This window comes from Macaca fascicularis, chromosome 19 (genome assembly GCF_037993035.2).
Source record: "Macaca fascicularis isolate 582-1 chromosome 19, T2T-MFA8v1.1".
Classification (NCBI taxonomy): domain Eukaryota; kingdom Metazoa; phylum Chordata; class Mammalia; order Primates; family Cercopithecidae; genus Macaca; species Macaca fascicularis.
The window spans coordinates 4,186,164-4,205,384 of NC_088393.1; the positions used below are offsets into that span (position 1 = coordinate 4,186,164).

At 55.0% G+C, this 19,221-nt stretch overlaps 2 protein-coding genes across 3 annotated transcripts; both read right to left on the reverse strand.

Annotated features, from left to right (window-relative positions):
- Positions 1-3,895: 3,895 nt before the first annotated feature.
- On the reverse strand, positions 3,896-9,757 carry SMIM24 (small integral membrane protein 24). The gene is made up of 4 exons (XM_005587501.4): positions 9,642-9,757; positions 8,030-8,141; positions 7,622-7,678; positions 3,896-4,502 (listed from the first exon to the last, which is right to left on the reverse strand). The coding sequence occupies exons 1-4, from the start codon at positions 9,706-9,708 to the stop codon at positions 4,349-4,351; spliced, it is 390 nt and encodes a 129-aa protein (XP_005587558.4). The 5' UTR covers positions 9,709-9,757; the 3' UTR covers positions 3,896-4,348.
- On the reverse strand, positions 4,362-12,636 carry SMIM44 (small integral membrane protein 44). Of its 2 annotated transcripts, XM_065534475.1 has the most exons (4): positions 12,408-12,636; positions 11,772-12,257; positions 8,030-8,141; positions 7,623-7,678 (listed from the first exon to the last, which is right to left on the reverse strand). In XM_065534475.1, the coding sequence occupies exons 1-2, from the start codon at positions 12,607-12,609 to the stop codon at positions 12,016-12,018; spliced, it is 444 nt and encodes a 147-aa protein (XP_065390547.1). In that variant the 5' UTR covers positions 12,610-12,636; the 3' UTR covers positions 7,623-7,678; positions 8,030-8,141; positions 11,772-12,015. The 2 variants fall into 2 exon arrangements, with proteins under 2 accessions (XP_065390548.1, XP_065390547.1); XM_065534476.1 differs by lacking the exons at positions 7,623-7,678; positions 8,030-8,141 and adding an exon at positions 4,362-4,502.
- Between the last annotated feature and the right edge of the window lie 6,585 nt (positions 12,637-19,221).

Here is a 19,221-nt window from a genome sequence, read left to right on the forward strand (position 1 = left end):
GAGGGAAGGAGCGTCCTCAAATTCTGGCAGAAGTCACAGCCCCTGCAAAGGCCCCAAGGCGGGACTATGCCTGCTTCATTGGAGGAACAGTGAGGAGGCCCGTGTAGCTGGAGCAGAGTGAGGAGAGGGATGGAGGGACGACTGGAGGTTGGGGGGTGGGGGGACGGGGCAGGTCATGCAGGGCCTTGTGGGCCACAGGGAAAACTTGACTTTTCCTCTGAAGGAGGTGGGAGCCATGGAGGGCTGGGGGCAGAAGGATGGGCCCCAACATGGTTCCAACACGCCCTCCTCCAGGAAGCCCTCCCCACCTGCCCCAGCAGAGCTTCTATCCCCGATCGCTCCTGACCCAGCCGTGACCACTCATGGGCATGACCGTATCCAGCTCTGTCCCCTCCAGCCCGGGAGCCCCTCCCACATTGAGGTCAGAGAGGGAGGGAGGCTGGGGCCCGGGAGAATCAGGAGTGTGAGAGGGGCTGGCTGCGGTGGCTCACGCCTGCAGTCCCAGCACTTTGGGAGTCCAAGGCATATGGATCCCTTGATTCCAGGAGTTCGAGAACAGCCTGGCAACTTGGCGAAACCCCATCTCTACTAAAAATACAAAAATTAGCCAGGCGTGGTGGCGCGTGCCTGTAATCCCAGCTACTCAGGAGGCCGAGGCACAAGAATCGCTTGAGCGCAGAAGGCAGAGGCTGCAGTGAGCCAGTGTCTCACCACTGCACTCCAGCCTAGGGAACAGAGTGAGACTCAAAAAAAAAAAAAAAAAAAAAGTGAGAGGGGACAGGTGTGGTAGCTCATGCCCGCAATCCCAGCGCTTTGAGAGGCAGGCAGATCACTTGAGGTCAGGAGTTTGAGACCAGCCCGGACAACATAGTGAAACCCTGTCTCTACTAAAAATACAAAAATTAGCCGGGTGTGGTGGTTCACCCCTGTAATCCCAGCTACTCAGGAAGCTGAAGCAGGAGAATTGCTTGAACCTGGGAGGTGGAGATTGCACCACTGCACTCCAGCATGGGCAATGGAGCAAGACCCTAACTCAAAAAAAAAAAAAAAAAAAAAATTAGCCAGGCATGGGAGTGCATTCCTGTAGTCCCGGCTACTTGGGAGGTGGAGGTGGGAACATCCCTCGAGCCCGGTAGGTAGAGGCTACAGTGAGCCAAGATCGCGCCACTGCACTCCAGCCTGGGCGACAGAGCAAGACCCTGTCTCAAAAAAAACAAGAGTGTGAGAGACTTTCTTGGGGAGCTGAGATGGGGCCCTCCATTCTGTCCCCCACTCCAAAACCCCAGGTTGAGCCAGAAAAGCTCTTTGCCCCATGGGCTGCTTCCGTCTTACCCACAAGACCACAAGGCAGGGATGATCCTTTTTGGCAAATGGGGAAACTGAGGCACAAAGAAGCGAGGTAAGGTGCATTAACAGGGCAGCAGGCACACAGATACACGGCCCCACGCCTTCCTGGTGACAGGCACCGAGGACACCGAGGATGGGGGGTTCCAGGCCCCTTCCACGTCCCCCTCCCAACATCGGTGGCCCCCACCACCCTCTGCAGCGAGGTTTTGGCGCCCCCTTGTGGGCAGACCGGGAACCCCACCCACCTTCCCCATCCCTGCTCCTCTCTGCAGCCAGAAAGGGGGGCTCCAGCCAGGCCAGAGGAGGCTTCTTGTAGAGCAGGGGTTGAGCCGAGGTCAGGGGGTCAGCCGGGGCTGGGGTGGAAATTCAGAGGGGTGGAAACCTAGCCTCCCCTTGGATCTTACGGAAAACCTCGGTCGTGTCCAGCCTTTGGCTACTGAGTGATGAGATTCCTGGCTGGGAGGTGGGGGCCGTCCCAGCACTGCAGGCTGTTGGGTTGGTCACCCCGACTCCCCACCCTAAAACGGGGGCAGGCTTGTGACAACCCAAAATGCCCCCGCAAAAAAATTCCAAATGTGGCCGGGTGCAGTGGCTCATGCCTGCAATCCCAGCAATTTGGGAGACCCGAGATGGGAGAATAACTTGAGGCCAGGAGTTCGAGACCAGCCTGGGCAACATAGCGAAACCCTAGCTCTATCAAAAAATAAAATTAGCCGGGCACAGGGGCTCATGACGGTAATCCCAGCACTCTGGGAGGCCGAGGAGGATGGATTGTTTGAGCCTGGGAGTTTGAGCCCAGCCTGGGCAAGATGGCGAAACTGCGTCTCTACTAAAAACATGTAAGTTAGTCGGGTATGGTGGTGGGTGCCTGTAATCCCAGCTACTCAGGAGGCTGAGGCATGACAATTGCTTGAACCTGGGAGTTGGAGGTTGCTGTGAGCCAAGATCGTGCCACTGCATTCCAGCCTGGGCAACAGAGGGAGACCCCGCCTCAAAAAAAAAAAAAATTAGCTGAGTGTAGTGATGCGCGCCTGCAGTCCCAGCTACTCAGGAGGCTGAGGCAGCAGGATTGCTTGAGCCCGGGAGGTCAAGGCTGCAATGAGCTATGATGGAACCACTGCACTCCAGCCTAGACAAGAGAGTAAGACCCTGTCTCTACAAAATATTTTATTATTTTTTTTTTATTTGCAAATGCCCCCTAGCAGAGAATTCCTGACCCCTGCACTCCAGCCTGGGAAACAGAGTGAGACCTTGTCTCAAAAAATAATAACCACCATCCTGGCTAACACGGTGAAACTCCAACTCTGCTAAAATATACCCAAAAAATAGCCGGGAGTGGTGGTGGGCCCCTGTAATCCCAGCACTTTGGGAGGCTGAGGCGGGCGGATCACGAGGTCAAGAGATCGAAATCATCCTGGCTAACACGGTGAAACCCCGTCTCTACTAAAAACACAAAAAACTAGCCGGGCGAGGTGGCGGGCGCCTGTAGTCCCAGCTACTCAGGAGGCTGAGGCAGGAGAATGGCGTAAACCCGAGAGGCGGAGCTTGCAGTGAGCCGAGATCGCGCCACTGCACTCCAGCCTGGGCGACAGAGCGAGACTCCGTCTCAAAAAAAAAAAAAAAAAGAAAGAAAGGAAAAGAAAAAGGTCCTGGTTAAGAAATGGTCACTGTGAGGCCGGGCGCGGTGGCTCAAGCCTGTAATCCCAGCACTTTGGGAGGCCGAGGCGGGCGGATCACGAGGTCAGGAGATCGAGACCATCCTGGCTGACACGGTGAAACCCCGTCTCTACTAAAAAATACAAAAAAAAAAAAAACTAGCCGGGCAAGGTGGCGGGCGCCTGTAGTCCCAGCTACTGGGGAGGCTGAGGCAGGAGAATTGCGTGAACCCGGGAGGCGGAGCCTGCAGTGAGCTGAGATCCGGCCACTGCACTCCAGCCTGGGCGGCAGAGCGAGACTCCGTCTCAAAAAAAAAAAACAAAAAAACAAAACAAAACAAAAAAAAAGAAATGGTCACTGTGGCCAGACTGAGGCTGGAGAATTGCTTGAACCTGGGAGGCGGAGGTTGCAGTAAGCCGAGATCACACCATTGCACTCCAGCCTGGGTGACAGAGCCTGGGTGACAGATCACTCCATCTCAAAAAAAAAAAAAAAAACGAGAAATGGTCATTGTTCGGGGCAAGGTTCAGGGCCTGGAGAAGGTGAGGGGAAGCGGGAGAATAGAAACTGGGAAAAGGAAGTACTAGTCCCTTTCCAAGATATTGCAGGGCCCTGGGGCACCCCCACCCTCCAAGATACAGCTCCCAGGAACAAAGTCACGTGCCCCAAAACGTGGTGGAGTGGGGGAAGGAGCAAAGATTTCCGTGGAGACGGCGCTCAGGGCTCAAAGTCCGGGGCTCAGAACAGCAAAAAGCCAGATTGCCGGGGGAGTGTTTAATCTGCCCAGGGCATCTGGGCACCTGTGCAGCCTGAGCCTCCTTATCATCCGCCCAGCCATCATCCCCAGCCCCAAAAGCAGCCTCCTTCCCCAGAGGTAAACTGAGTCCCAAGAGACGACAGGAGCCCTTCCAAAGGGCTCTTATGAATGCTTTAATGCAGGCCATCGGGAAGCAATCCTCAGCTGGGAGTGGGTGCGTGGGAGAGGGGAAGTTCTGGCCAGTAGACATCAGGCAGAAAGAAAAGAAATCAGGCAGTGGGTAGAAGCAGGTGGAGCCATGAGATTGTGGAGGATTGTGGGTGTCTCCTCAACCAGGGATGCTCTTCAAGTATGAGAAGAATCGCCAGGCAGGGACCAAGGTCAGGAAGAGGGGTGCATGAAAACCATGTTTGCCCAGAGAGCCCCCACTGAGGGAGGTGGGGTGGGTTCTAAGCCTTCATCGCTTGAGAACCCTGTATTCTGAATCCCAGATGGAGTCATTTCACTGGATTCAAATCCAGCGCATTGCTTGTAGGGGGCAGAAGAGGTATCTCTGGGGGACTGCCTGGAAGAGGTAGCCGGGAATCTTCACATGGCTGTGTTCTTTGGTCTCTCTTGGTATCTGGGCTCTTCTTCCTTCAGCTCCAGTCCCAAGTTGCTCTCTCCTTCCTTCCCTGCCTTTTTCTCCTTCTTCCTCTTCTCTTCTTTCTCCTTGGCCGCTTTCTTCTCTCTCTTGTCTTCACTGTAGGGATACAAAGGCCCCAAACCATAATAAGAAACAGGGACACTCCTATTTAATAGTCACTCACTGGAACCAGCCCATGTGATGAGTGTTTTACAAGTGGTATCTCAGTGAATCTTCAAAATAACCCTAACTACGCACCTCACGATTTCCATTTCACAAAGACAGCACCTACGACTCAATTGCTCCATGGAAGGAGGGAGGGATGGATGGATGGACATAAGCCAAAGGGCCCCAGTTGCCTCTTGGGACTCAGTTTACCCCTGGGGAAAGAGGCTGCTTTTGAGGCTGGGGGAAATGGCTGGGCAGATGATATGGAGGTTCACACTGCATATTCATCATTGCAACTAAGACTCAATTTCTCCATGAATGGATGGATAGATAGGTAGGAGGGTAAAGAAGTTGGGGAATAGGGCCGGGCGCGGTGGCTCAAGCCTGTAATCCCAGCACTTTGGGAGGCCGAGACAGGCGGATCACGAGGTCAGGAGATCGAGACCATCCTGGCTAACCCGGTGAAACCCCGTCTCTACTACAAAATACAAAAAAAAAAAAACTAGCTGGGCGAGGTGGCAGGCACCTGTAGTCCCAGCTACTCGGGAGGCTGAGGCAGGAGAATGGCCTGAACCCAGTAGGCGGAGCTTGCAGTAAGCCGAGATCCGGCCACTGCACTCCAACCTGGGCAACAGAGCGAGACTCCGTCTCAAAAAAAAAAAAAAAAAAAAAAGAAGTTGGGGAATAGATGGGTAGATGAGTGGATGGGTGGGTGGATAGTGGGTGGGTGGATGGATGATCGATGGTTGTATGAATGAGTGGATGAATGGATGGATGGCTAACTGGGTGAGCAGTTGGAAGGATGGATGGATGGGTGGGTGGGTGGATAGGTGGATGATAAATGGATGAGTAGACAGATGAATGGGTGGGTGGTTGGATGGGTGAGTGGATAGTTGAGTGGGTGGATGGATGATAGATGGATAGGTGATGGATGGATGGTGGGTGAATGGATGGGTGGGTGGGTGGATGGGTGAATGTGTGGGTGGATGGGTGAATGGGTGGATGAATGGATGGATGAGTGGGTGGATGAATTAATGAATGGGTGGGTGAACAGATGGGTGACTGAGTGGGTGAGTGAATAGATGAGTGGGTGTGTGGGTGGGCAGATGATGGGTGGATGATGGATGGATGGTGGATGGATGGATGATGGATGGGTGGATGGATGAATGAATGGGTTGGTGGATGAATGGATGGATGAGTGAGTGGATGGATGAATAGGTAAGTAGTTACATGAATGGATTGCTGCATGGAGGTTGAATAAATGAATTGGAAGATAGATGGATACATTACAGGAAAGAGAATGATGGAGGGATGGAGAATGGAGAATGGGTGGATGGGAGTATAGATGGATGTATAGATCAATGAACTAATGTATACGTGGATGGATGGATGAGTAGATAAGCAGTTAGGTGAATTGATGGTTGCATGGAGGGAGGGACAGATTAGTAAGTAGATGAGAGGATGAATTGGAGGAAGAAGAGAATGACATATCAATGGATAGGTAGATGGAGGATGAATGATACTGTACGTGGGGGGATAGATCAATGAGCTAATGGATAGGTAGACCGATGGATGGGCAGTTGGAGAGTGAAGACTACATAGTTTGGTGGATGCATAGGTGGGTGGGTGGGTGTGTCAGTGAGTGGACAGATCAATGGGCTAATGGGTAGGTGGACTGATGGATGGGTGGTTGGAGGGTGAGGACTGCACGGGCAAACCAACAGATGGATGTACCGGTGGATGGTTGGGTGGATGGATGGAGGAATGAACAAGGCAGAAAGGAAGCTACAGGTTCAGGTGTACAGGTGGGATCCAGATCCCCCAGTACATCCTGGGAATAGGAATCAGATTTTACTGGGGCTGAACCAGGTCTTAGACAAAGTCACCACTCAGGTCCTCTCCCTCAGGCACGTCTTGGACTCAACTGAGACTCTCCCAGCCAGGCTGGTCACCTCCCAGCGGAAGGTCACCCCCAGTCCTGGATGGATGGATGGATGGATGGATGGATGGATGGACGGATGGATGGATAAATGGATGGGTGGATGGATGGCTGTGTGGGTGGATGAGTGAGTGAACAGATGGGTGATGGATGGATGGATGGATGGATGGATGATGGATTGATGGGTGGATGAATAGATGGGTGGGTGGATGGATGGTGAATGGATGGGTGATGGATAGATGGGTGGGTAGATGGATGGGTGTGTGAATAGATGAGCGGGTGGGTGGATGGGTGAGTGAGTGGATGGGTTGATGAATGGATGGGTGAGGGGGTGGGTGAGTGAATAGATGGGTGATGGATGGATGGATGGATGGACGGACGAATGACAGATGATGGGTGGATGGATGGTGGGTGGGTGGATGGGTAGGTGATGGATGGATGGGTGAGTGGATGGATAAGTGGTGGGTGAATGGATTAGTGGGTGGGCAGGTGGGTGAGTGAACAGATGGCTGATGAATAGATGATGGATGGATGGATGGGTGAATGGGTGAGTGGGTGAATGGGTGAGTAGGTGAATGGATGAGTGGGTGGATGAGTGGGTGATGGGTGGATGGATGATGGATGTCTGCGTCCCTGAGCCCTTTGTGGGCAGTGTCATAGGAGACACTGAGTCCAGGTGGGTCACCCATACCTAGGCCTTGTACAGACACCTACACAATCCTACACCACAGTCTTCTTCAACAGGTATTTATTAAGCACTTCCTGTGTTCCAGGCCCAATGCTGGGTATGAGGACACAGCCAGGACCAAAACTAAGTTGCCTACACAACTGGAAGGCACCATGTAATGTCTCAAACTTAGTGAATGACTAAGACCGTTCTGCTGGTGATAAACGTGAATGAGACATGGGGCTGGGGACAGCGTCGGGAAGGCTGGTGGCCAGGCCGGAAACCCCTGAGTGGGGACTGGAAGAGGAGGAGGAGCTGCCAGAAGATAAAGAAAAGGTGAAGGTCCCAGGGCAGTAATGTGCTTGAAGGATTCAGGACAGTAAGGTCATCAGTGCACACCTGTTCCCCCACCCCGAGGAGGGGCTCACACAGACCCCTGACACCCGCCCGCAGGCATAGTACCTCCCATCCTGGTATGGGTTGGACTCCATTCTTAACGTGGTCTCCTCATCCTCAGCCCTGCAGAGATAAAGGGAAGGGTGGAAGGGGGTGGGAGGGGAGTAGGGGGAGGTAAAGGGAAGGAAGCGGTGTGACAGCCTCAGCCTCTGTCCCAACCTCCCAGCCGGGGCTCATGAACCCCAGGACGCAAGGAAGGGCTGGGCTGCCGGGCCGGTTATCTTGGGGAGAGAGGCGGGGGTGCAGGCCCGGGGTCTGGGCTCTGAGAGTAGGGGTTGGAGGAGCAGCAGGGCAATGGGAGACCTTTGGACATAGAGGCTGGTGATGGGGGGACCAGAGAGGGTTGGGAAGCTGGGGGCGGGGGCAGCACTTTGGGCAGGGCTGTGGGGGCAGCGGGGTGGGGCGGGCGCCCACCTGGCCTTGGAGCACCAGAGGCGGTTGGCCAGCAAGACCACATAGACGATGAACAGGAAGCCGACTACTGCAGCCAGGCCCACGAGCCACGGCTTCAGGCGACGCTCCGTGGCTGCAGGAAGTTGGGGAGGCTCGACTCAGAGGAAGGACAGGGCAGAAGACCCCCATTCCCCCACCACCCTAGCAAGGAGAGAGAGAAGGGCACTGGGGGTGCTCCGACAGAGCGGGTATTGGAAAGGGACGGAGCTTCAGAGACCGGGATGGCGTAGGGGGGTCGGCGGGGTTTAGAGAGGGAGAGGGTACCTTACCAGGGTGGGAGGGAGCCTGGGGGCCCAGAGAGGAGAGGGGCTCATAAAGAAGGGGGGCTCGGGCCGGGCGCGGTGGCTCACGCCTGTAATCCCAGCACTTTGGGAGGCCGAGGCGGGCGGATCACAAGGTCAGGAGATCGAGACCACGGTGAAACCCCGTCTCTACTAAAAATACAAAAAATTAGCCGGGCGCGGTGGCGGGCGCCTGTAGTCCCAGCTACTCAGGAGGCTGAGGCAGGAGAATGGCGTAAACCCAGGAGGCGGAGCTTGCAGTGAGCCGAGATCGCGCCACTGCACTCCAGCCTGGGCGACAGAGCGAGACTCCGTCTCAAAAAAAAAAAAAAAAAAAAAAAGAAGGGGGGCTCGGAGGGGACTGAGTTTACAAATCAGGAGGGCTCTGAAGGGGCGGGGCTTATAATGCAGGAGGAGGCTCAGGGGGTGGGGCTTCTAAAGGAGGCGCTGAAAGGGGAGGGGCTTATGACAAAGGAGGGGCTCAGGGGTGGGGTTTACAAAGGAGGAGGAGCTCAGAGGAGGGGCTTCTGAAGGAGGAGGAGACTCAGATGGGGAGGGGCTTGTGAAGAACAGGGTCTCAGATGGGGAGGAGCTTATAAAGAAGAGTCTGGGGGGGTTGGGCTTACAGCAGAGGAGCTCATGGGAGGGGCTTATAAAAGGAGGCGGAGCTCACAAGGGAGGGGCTTACAACAGAGGAGGGGCTCAGGAAGGGGTTCATAAAGGAGGAGGAGAAGGAGGGGCTTACAAAGGAGGAAGGGGCTCAGATGGGGAGGGGCTTGTGAACTAGGGGGCTGAGTGGGAGGGGCTTAGAGAGGAGGCAGAGGCTCAGGGGGAGGGGCTTATAAAGGAGGAGGTGCTCAGAGGGGAGGGGCTTATGGAAGAGGAGGGACTCTGGGAGGGGCTTATAGAAGAGGAGGGCCTCTGGGAGGGGTTTATAAAGGCGGAGTAGTGAGAAGGAGGGGCTTACAAAGGAGGAGGGGGCTCAGATGGGGAGGGGCTTGTGCAAGAGGCAGGAGCTGAGAGTGGAGCCAAGCTCAAGCCGGGCTCAACCAGGTGTGCTCAGAAGGGCTGGAGAAGGGAGAGGCTCAAGTGGGCAGTGGGGTGGCCCTTACAAAGGAGGGCAGAGCCCAGCGAGGGGGAGGGTGGGCGGGACTGCGGGGTTTGAGGAGGGCCCCCAAGCCACCCTTCCTCTTCTTCCTGCCCCCTCTCCTCTTTCTCGCCAGGGAAAGTTGGGAGATGGTGATCACCTGACCAACACCCCCATCCCACGACGCCCCCTCCCCTGCACCTACTCTGCTGGGCCTCCGCCGGGGAGAGGAGCAGAAACTCCAGCACCAGAAGGACCCCCAGGGTCTCCATGACGGTCGAGCGAGCCAGCAGCCAGCCAGCGGCGGTCCACAGGTTTGGTGTGGGCGAGGCCCTACCTCCCCGTGATAAGGCACAGGCGGTCCGGGGGCGGGGGATGCCTGACACCTGGGAGCAGGGCCCGCCCCTGGCACCATCTGGTTGGGCATCCTGCCCTCCCCTGCCAGCTCCTGCCCCATCGCTCTCCTTTCGGGAGGCCAGACTCTGGACCTGTGTAACAATTAACTGAGGGAGTCCCTCCTCCCTGCACCCTACCCTGGGGACCATCAGCCTCAGAGCCGCCCCCTCGCGATCCCTGCTGCAGGGGCGGAACTGAGATGACTGCGACCTCCTGTCCCGGCCCAGGCCCCTGCCACTCTGTGCACAGGGGGAACTGACAAATACAACTAGAATATCTTTAAAAGGGTGCACCCGCCCGGTGCCTCACGCCTGTAATCCCACCACATTGAGAGGCCAAGGCGAGCGGATCCTTGAGCCCAGCTTGGGCAACTTTGTGAAGCCCTATCTCTACAAAAATAGAAAAATCAGCCAGGCGCGGCGGGCGCCTGCAGTCCCAGCTACTAGGGTGTGCCAAGTGGATCTCTTGAGCCCAGGAGTTTGTGGCTGCAGCCAGTTATGGTCACACCACTGCACTCCAGCTCGGGTGACAGAGGAAGACCTTGTCGCAAAAGAAATAAAGAGTCACCAAGGCCAGGTACGGTGTCTCACGCCTGTAATTCCAGCACTCTGGGAGGCCAAGGCGGGAGAATCGCTTGAGACCAGGAGTTCCAGACCAACCTCCTACCGTCTCTAAAACAAAAAATATAAAACTTAGCTGAGCATGGTGGCCTGCACCTGTAGTCCCAGCTACTCAAAGAGACTGAGCTGAGAGGATCGCTTGAGCCCAGGAGTTCCAGGCTGCAGCGAGCTACCACTGCACCACAGCACTCCAGCCTGGGCAACAGAACAAGACCTTGTCTCTAAAAACAAAATTAATTTGAGAGTTGGCTTTTGTGTTCTCAGAGCACACACAAGGTTCCGTGCTCGGCAGTTTCACAGATCGCATTTCCTTTCTTAACACCCCGCGAAATGGTGCCAGTCTCATTGTGCAGAGCCCAGGAAAGTCAAGGTCACACAGCAGGTCTGACCTGGGATTTGAAGCCGGGTCTGCCTCACCCCCAGCTTATCCTGCCTCGCCCAGGTTCTTGGCCCCTGGGGACCCACAGGCAGCCATGGGAGCACACGGGGACAGGAAAGGTGTGCAGAGGCCACATGCCCGTGGTCCACCTGCAAACCTGGAAGCTCTCACGTGGGGATGCCCCGAAGGGCTGATGACTCAGGATCCAGGCTCTCCTGTCCTCAACTTTGGTCCCTCGGCTGATTAGATAGCGGGCCCTGCCCGGGCGAAGGGTGACCCCACCCCAGCTGACACGGGAGCAGCCATGGCCCAGGCGAGTGGTAGGAAGGCCCAGCGTCATCATCGCACATGTGTTTATGAGCGCCTGCTGAGTTGCTGCCACTTCCTCTCTTCCAGAGGTCTGTGCATGACCGCTGAGCAGACAGGCCACTCAGCAGGACTGGGCTCACACGTCCCAGCCCGAGGACGGCCACAGGTCTGCCTGAACAGCCAGGCAGGCATCTATTAACCTCTTACTGTATATCCCATCTTGTGCAGGGCTTGAGAGGGAAGGAGGCCTTGCTGCTGTCTGGGAGCTCTCCATCTGGTTAGGAAGTCAGGACCACCCCCCAGAGACAAGCCCACCCAGCAGCCGAGGTGGGGGCTGGAGAAGCTTTGGAGGTAGGGGAGCCCAGTAGAGGGGGTGGGGGCGGGACCCGCCTCGGAGATCCTGCCCTCCAAAGTCAGTCAGTTGCCTGGGCTTTTTCTGAGAGAAGCACTCTGTGCTCTGAGACCTCGGCGAAGCCATTTCACCACTGCGTGCCTCGGTTTCCCCCATCTGTTAAATGGGGGCGATCAGCTCTACCTTGGAGGACTAAATGAGATACTGCATAGAAAAAGCCTGCTCTGCACAGCAGCAGGTACGCGCTAAGCGCTAGGTAAGGTTGGCCGATACTATTACCATGTTTTAAATCGCCCTAGTGCTTCTAGTTCACAGTTTGCTGATAGCTTGGCCGAGGCTGAGCCGAGCAGGCTCTGAGAGTGTGAAAGTAGCCAGCGTCCAACCCCCGGAACCTGCTGGCTGGGGAGGAGAAAGCCGTCCGCTGCGACCAGGGAGCTCAGGATTTGCAGAAAGGGCTCCAGTGCGCACAAGTTCCATCTACACGACCGCCAAAGCGTCCAGAACCCGGATTCAGGATTCACGTTCACATCAGCTTCCAGAAGGAGCTTCCGGATGGGGGATCCTTGAAGGCAATCGAGGGGCGGCGGGGCTCCGGGGGAGGCGGGGGTTCGGAGGGGGCTGCCCCACCATCCCCGCCGGTGTCCTCCTCGCCCTGCCAGGCCAGGGCCAGCTGCAGGTCCAGCCCCTCCAAGTCCTCTCCGGTCAGGCTGGGGCGCAGCTCCCGGGGTGCGGCCTCCTGGTCTGGCTTCGGACCAAACACGCAGTCTGCAGCAAGGGGGCTCGTGAGGCAACTCCCCGGCCCCGGCCACCCTCCTCTGTCCCCTCCCCAGCTAGGAGAAGCCCTTGGATCCCCTGACCACCCACCCAGGGTGGTCCAGCAGCAGCCCAGGCTAGGTTTCGGTGGGGGCAGCTCACCGGCCAGGTCGTGGGCGAGGTCTTTGATGAGGTGCCCGACGATGGCGTAGGCGACGGCCACCACCACCAGTGCGGCCAGGAGCAGGTACAGCACGTACCTGGGCAGGCGGATGGTGTCCAGGGGCGGCGGCCGGTACTCCTCGTACAGCGGCGGGGACGGGCTCCAGCCCTCGGCCTCCCCCTCGGCCGCCAGCCCCGGCATGGTGTCTGCCCGGCACAGGGGAGTCCCAGAGGTGACCCACGCAGCGGAAGTATTAAGGGGCTTTGAGCTAAGAGGATTGGGTGGCTGCCCCGCGGCCACCATCTGCCTGGGTTAATCACATTGCAAATCACTTCCGCCCACCAGCAACGTACTTGCTCAGCCCCAGTTACCACTCTGCCCAGCCATCCCCATCTCGGGGCCTCCGCACAGGCGCTTCATTCTCCCAGGAATGCCCTGCCCAGATTTCCTCCCGGCCGGCTCACTCTCTTCATTCATTCATCTTTTTAATTCTTATCATTGTATTTAATTTTTTTCGAGACAGAATTTCACTCTTGTCGCTCAGGCTAGAGTGCAAAGGCGAGATCTCAGCTCGCTGCAACCTCCGCCTCCCGGGTGCAAGTGATCCTCCCACCTCAGCCTCCAGAGTAGCTGGGATTACAGGTGACCGCCACCACACCTGGCTACTTTTATTATTATTTTTGAGACAGGGTCTTGCTCTGTCGCCCTGAGTGCTGGAATGCAGTGACCCGATCATAGCTCACTGCACCCTCGACCTCCCAGGCTCAAGAGATCCTCCCGCCTCAGTCTCCCTAGTAGCAGGAACTACAAGTCCTCACCACTGTGCCTGGCTCTTCATTCATTCATCGAATGTGTATTGAGCAGTGACTAAGGCTGGGCACTCTCTTAGGTGCTGGAACACAGCTATGAGTAAGAAAGACTAGGCCGGGCGTGGTGGTTTACGCCTGTAATCCCAGCACTTTGGGAGGCTGAGGTGGGCGGATCACTTGAGGCAGGAGGTCGAGACCAGCCCGGCCAACATGGTGAAACCCCATCTCTACTAAAAATACAAAAACTAGCTGGGTGTGGTGGCGGGAGCCTGTAGTCCCAGCTGCTCGGGAGGCTGAAGCAGGAGAATAGCTTGAACCTGGGAGGTGGAGGTTGCAGTGAGCCGAGATCATCCCACTGCATTCCAGCCTGGGCAACACAGCGAAACTCTGTATCAAAAAAAAAGATAAATAAATAAAGGAAAAAATAAAAAAAGAAAGACCAAAACCTGACATTCCAGGGAAGGAGATGGATGCTAAGAAAGAAATGTAATCTTAGAGTAAATGACATATTAGGTTAGAAAGGGAGGTGTGGCTGGGTGCAGTGGCTCACGCCTGTAGTCCCAACACTTTGGGAGGCTGAGGCAAGAGGATCACTTGAGCCAGGAGTTCAAAACCACCCTGGGCAACATAGCAAGACCACATCTCTACAAAAACTTTAAAAACTAGCCAGCCGTGGTGCGTGCCTGTAGTCCTAGCTACTTAGGAGGCTGAGGCGGGAGGATTGCTTGAGCCCAGGAGTTTAAGGCTGCAGTGAGCTGTGATTGCACCACTGCACTCCAGCCTGGGTGACAGAGTGAGACTATCTCAAAAAAAAAAAAAGGCTGCCAAGGCATCACTGAGGAGGTGACATTTGAGCAAAGACCTGGAGGAAAAAGGGAACCAGCCATGGGAGAACCAGGGGAAAAAGAGTTCCAAGCAGAGGGCACAGCCCCTGCAAAGGCCATAGGGCAGGACTGTGCCTGGCATGTTGGAGGAACAGTGAGGAGGCCAGTGTGGCTGGAGCAGAGCGAGCTGGAGGAGTGGGGGGGAGGGGAGGATGGGGAGCTGTTAGTGCAGGTCCTGCAGGGCTGTGTAGACTGTGAGGAAGACTTGGGCCTAGACCCTGAGGGAGGTGAGAGCCATGGAGGGCTGTGGGCAGAGGAGGGACGGGTCCTGACACAGGTGCTCACAGGTGCCCCCTGGTGGTTTATTTGGGGGAAACAGACTGTGGGGGCCAGAGGGGAAGCCAGGAGGGGACTGAGCTCGACCTAGTGGAAGGAGAGTGGGCAGATTTGAGATGGACCTTTCTTTTTTTTTTTTTTTTTGAGATAGGGCCTTGCTCTGTCACCCAGGCTAGAGTGCAGTGGTGGGATCTTGGCTCACTGCAGCCTTGACTGCCCACGCTCAAGCGATCCTCCTACCTCAGCCTCCCAAGTAGCTGGGACTACAGGTCTGTGCCACCACACCTACCTAATTTTTTGTATTTTTTTTTTTTTAATAGAAACAGGGTCTCATTATGTTGCCCAGGCTGCCCTTTAACTCCTGGGCTCCAGTGATCCTCCTGCCTCAGCCTCACAAAGTGCTGGGATTATAGGCATGGGCCACCGCACCCAGCCTTGGGATAGATTTTTCATTAGCCAAACCTGTGTTTTTAGACTAAATGCCTGCAATGATGGTGTTGCCATTTCCTGAGTTAGGAACACTGCAGAGGAGAAACCTGGGGAGAAACACAGGGAATTCCAAGCAGCCAGGGGCCAGGGAGCCAGGACAAGGCAGTATAAGGTGGTGGTGAGGAAGACCTGGGTTCAAATCCCAGCTCTGCCCATCACAGCATGACCTTGGCTCTCCGGGGTTCCCTGGCTTCTCTCTACAATGGGGTGGGTAAAGTCTCCTGGGGTTTTGAGAGGAGGAGATGCAACGATGTGGAGAACTGTGTGAGCATTCCCGGGCGCGGTGGCTCACATCTGTAATCCCAGCACTTTGGGAGGCCGAGGAAAGCTGATCATGAGGTCAGGAGTTCAAGACCAGCCTGACCAACGTGATGCAACCCCATCTCTACTAAAAATACAAAAATTAGCCAAGCGTGGTGGCACGCACTTATAATCCCAGCTACTCAGGAGGCTGAGGCAGGAGAATTGCTTGAACCCAGGAGGCGGAGGTTGCAGTGAGCCGAGATCGCGCCACTGCACTCCAGCCTGAGTGACAGAGCGAGACTCCATCTCAAAAACAAAACAAAACAAAACAAAAAAAGTGTGACCCTTGCCAGGCACAGTGGCTCATGTCTGTAGTCCCAGGGACTTGGGAAGCTGAGGCAGGAAGATTGCTTAAGCCCAGGAGTTGGAGGCTGCAGTGAGCTAAGATTGTGCCACTGTACTCCAGCCTGGGTGACAGAGCTAGATCTTGTCTCTACAAAAAAGGGGGCGGCTTTTTATTATATTTGAGTTTTGTTTGTTTGCTTTTTTTCTTTGAGATGGAGTCTCGCTCTGCCGCCCAGGCTGGAGTAAAGTGGCCGGATCTCAGCTCACTGCAAGCTCCGCCTCCCGGGTTTACGCCATTCTCCTGCCTCAGCCTCCCGAGTAGCTGGGACTACAGGCGCCCCCACCTCACCCGGCTAGTTTTTTTGTATTTTTTAGTAGAGACGGGGTTTAACCATGTTAGCCAGGATGGTCTTGATCTCCTGACCTCGTGATCCGCCCGTCTCGGCCTCCCAAAGTGCTGGGATTACAGGCTTGAGCCACTGCACCCGGCCTTGTTTGTTTGCTTTTGAGACAGAGTCTGGTGGTGTCACCCAGGCTGGAGTGCAGTGGTATGATCTCTGCTCACTGCAACCTCCACCTCCCAGCTTCAAGCAGTTCTCCTGCCTCAGCCTCCCAAGTAGCTGGGACTACTTTCCAGGGTTTTGTTGTTGTTGTTGTTGTTGTTGTTTTGAGACGGAGTCTCACGCTGTTGCCCAGGCTGGAGTGCAGTGGCGCGATCTCGGCTCACTGCAAGCTCCGCCTCCCGGGTTCCCGCCATTCTTCTGCCTCAGCCTCCTGAGTAGCTGGGACTACAGGCGCCCGCCACCGCGCCCGGCTAATTTTTTGTATTTTTAGTAGAGACGGGGTTTTACTGTGGTCTCGATCTCCTGACCTTGTGATCCGCCCGCCTCGGCCTCCCAAAGTGCTGGGATTACAGGCTTGAGCCACCGCGCCCGGCCTGTTGTTGTTGTTTTAAGGCTCAGTCTCCCTCTGTTGTCCAGGCTGGAGTGCAGTGGGGCGATCTCAGCTCATTGCAAACTCCACTTCCCAGGTTTAAGCAATTCTCATGCCTCAGCCTTCCAGGTAGCTGGGACTACAAGCGTGTGCCACCATGCCCAGGTAATGTCTGTATTTTTTGCAGAGACAGGATTTCACCATGTTGGACAGGCTGGTCTCTAACTCCTGACCTCAAGTGATCTAACTCAAGTGAGGTAGATCAGCCTCACAAAACGCTGGGATTACAGGTGTGAGCCACGGTGCGCAGCTTTTTCTTGTTGTTTTAAAAAATTACAGCTGGTCTGTGCTGATGCGTAAAGAGAGGAAACCAACGAGGCAGGAGAGGAAAGGGGGAATGGCTGAAGTGACGGCTGTGAGTTGATGAGAAGGACCAGGAGTTGGTGAGCAAAAGAGGTAGCTCAGGCAGCCAATGTCACATGGGAAGGCACTACCTTGGAAGTGGCTCCTTCGCTCCCAGTCAAGCCTTCAGATGAGGCAGCCCTGGCCGAAAGCTTGACTGCAACCTCATGAAACACGCAAAGCCAGAAACATCCAGAGAAGCTGCTCCCAGACTCCTGACCCACAGGAAAGGTATCTGTCTTCTTTCCTCTATCTCTGGGGGTTTTCTTGTCTTTTTTTTTTTTTTTTTTTTTTTAAAGATGGAGTCTTGCTCTTGTTGCCCAGGCTGGAGTGCAATGGTGCACAATTTCGGCTCACTGCAACCTCTGCCTCTTGGGTTCAAGTGATTCTCCTGCCTCGGCCTCCTGAGTAGTTGGGATTAGAGGCGTGCACCACCAAGCCCAGCTAATTTTTGTATTTTTAGTAGAGATGGGGTTTCAGCATGTTGGCCAGGCTGGTCTCGAACTCCTGACCTCAGGTGATCCACCTGCCTTTGCCTCCCAAAGTGCTGGGATTACAGGTGTGAGCCACTGCCTCTGGCCTTGTCTTTTGTTGTTGTTGTTGTTTAGGAGATGGGGGTCTCACTATGGTGCCCATGCTGGTCTTGAACTCCTGGGCATAAGAGATCCTGCCTTGGCCTCTAGAGTAGCTGGGACTGTAAGCATGTGCCACCACGCTCAGGTCTACTTCTCTGTCTCTATAAGGACACTGGTCATTGGATTTAGGGTCTACTTTAAATCCAAGACAATTTCATGCTGAGATCTTTAAGAACATCTGCAAAGACTCTATTTCCAAATCACGTCACACTTATGGGTACCAGGGGTTACCACCTTGGCAAGTCTTTTGGGGGGACACGATTCGACCCAAGTCCAGCTGTTTGAAGTTGCTAAGTTTGGAGGAATTTGTTGTACAGCCATAAGGATCTTAAGTAAGTCTTGGCTAGTAGAACCAACAGTTCACCAGCCAGCATTAGCGGGCAGGAGGGGAGGCAGCGTGCCCGGCACGGGGGCAGGCAGGTGGGCACAGCTGTTGGTGGGGGTGCACGGAACGTCTGTTTGATTTTCTCACCGAAGGCGAAAGCAAGGTCATCAGCTGAGTGAGGATGAGGGAGGTTGGAGGCCAACAAGAAAGCGACAGAGAGGACAGATGGCAAGAGAGAGAACCTCACGGAACCACAGTAGAATGGATGCTGGCTGCTCAGGAGGCTGAAGTGGGAGGATCACTTGAGCCTGGGAGGCCGAAGTTGCAGTGAGCTTAGATCAAGCCACTGCACTCCAGCCTGGGCAACAGAGCAACACTCTGTCTCTAAAACATAAACAAGATGGCCAGGCACGTGGCTCATGTCTGTAATCCCAGCACTTATGGGAGGCTGAGGAGGACAGATCATTTGAGGCCAGGAGTTCAAGACCAGCCTGGCCAACATGGTAAAACCCTGTCTCTACTAAAAATATAAAAATTAGCCAGGTGTGGTGGCATGTGCCTGTAATCCCAGCTACTCAGGAGGCTGAGGCAGGAGAATCGCTTAAACCTGAGAGGCAGAGGGTGTAATGAGCCGAGACTGTACCACCGCACTCCAGCCTAGGCAACAGAGTGAGACCCTGTCTCAAAACAGAACAAAACAGGCCGGGCGTGGTGGCTCACACCTGTAATCCCAGCACTTTGGGAGGCCGAGGCCGGTAGATCATGAGGTCAGGAGATCGAGACCATCGTGGCTAACACGGTGAAATCTCGCCTCTACTAAAAATACAAAAAATTAGCCGGGCGTGGTGGTGGCGCCTGTGGTCCCAGCTACTTGGGAGGCTGATGCAGGAGAATGGCGTGAACCCGGGAGGCAGAGCTTGCAGTGAGTGAGCCGAGATCATGCCTCTGCACTCCAGCCTGGAAAACAGCAAAACTCTGCCTCAAAAAAAAATGTATTAAAAAAAAAAAAAAACAGAACAAAACAAAACATATTGAGACCCCGTCTCTACAAAAAATACAAAAATTAGTTAGGCATAGTAGGGCAAACCTGAGGTCCCAACTGCTTGGGAGGCCAAGATAGGAGGATCGTTTGAGCCCAGAAGGTCGAGGCTACAGTGAGCTGCAGTGATCCACCACTGCACTACAGCCTAGGAGACAGAGCGAGACCCTCTCCATTAAAAAAAAAAAAAAAAAAAAAAAAAAAAAAAAAAAAAAAGATGGGCCAAGCGCAGTGGCTCACGCCTGTAATTCCAGCACTTTGGGAGGCTGAGGTGGGCAGATCACAAGGTCAAGAGTTCAAGACTAGCCTGGCCAACATGGTGAAACCTCATCTCTACTAAGAATACAAAAATTAGCGGGGCATGGATGGTGGCAAATGCCTGTAATCCCAGCTACTTGGGAGGCTGAGGCAGGAGAGTTGCTTGCAGCTGGGA

Excerpts from the sequence above, each read along its gene's own strand:
- SMIM24 (XM_005587501.4), bottom strand. The coding sequence starts at position 9,708 with ATGGAGACCCTGGGGGTCCTTCTGGTGCTGGAGTTTCTGCTCCTCTCC. Across the intron at positions 8,142-9,641 it reads CCCGGCGGAGGCCCAGCAGA|CCACGGAGCGTCGCCTGAAG; the intron begins GTAGGTGCAGGG and ends AACTTCCTGCAG. Across the intron at positions 4,503-7,621 it reads AACCCATACCAGGATGGGAG|TGAAGACAAGAGAGAGAAGA; the intron begins GTACTATGCCTG and ends GTATCCCTACAG.
- SMIM44 (XM_065534476.1), bottom strand. The coding sequence starts at position 12,609 with ATGCCGGGGCTGGCGGCCGAGGGGGAGGCCGAGGGCTGGAGCCCGTCC. Across the intron at positions 12,258-12,407 it reads CCTCGCCCACGACCTGGCCG|ACTGCGTGTTTGGTCCGAAG; the intron begins GTGAGCTGCCCC and ends CCCTTGCTGCAG.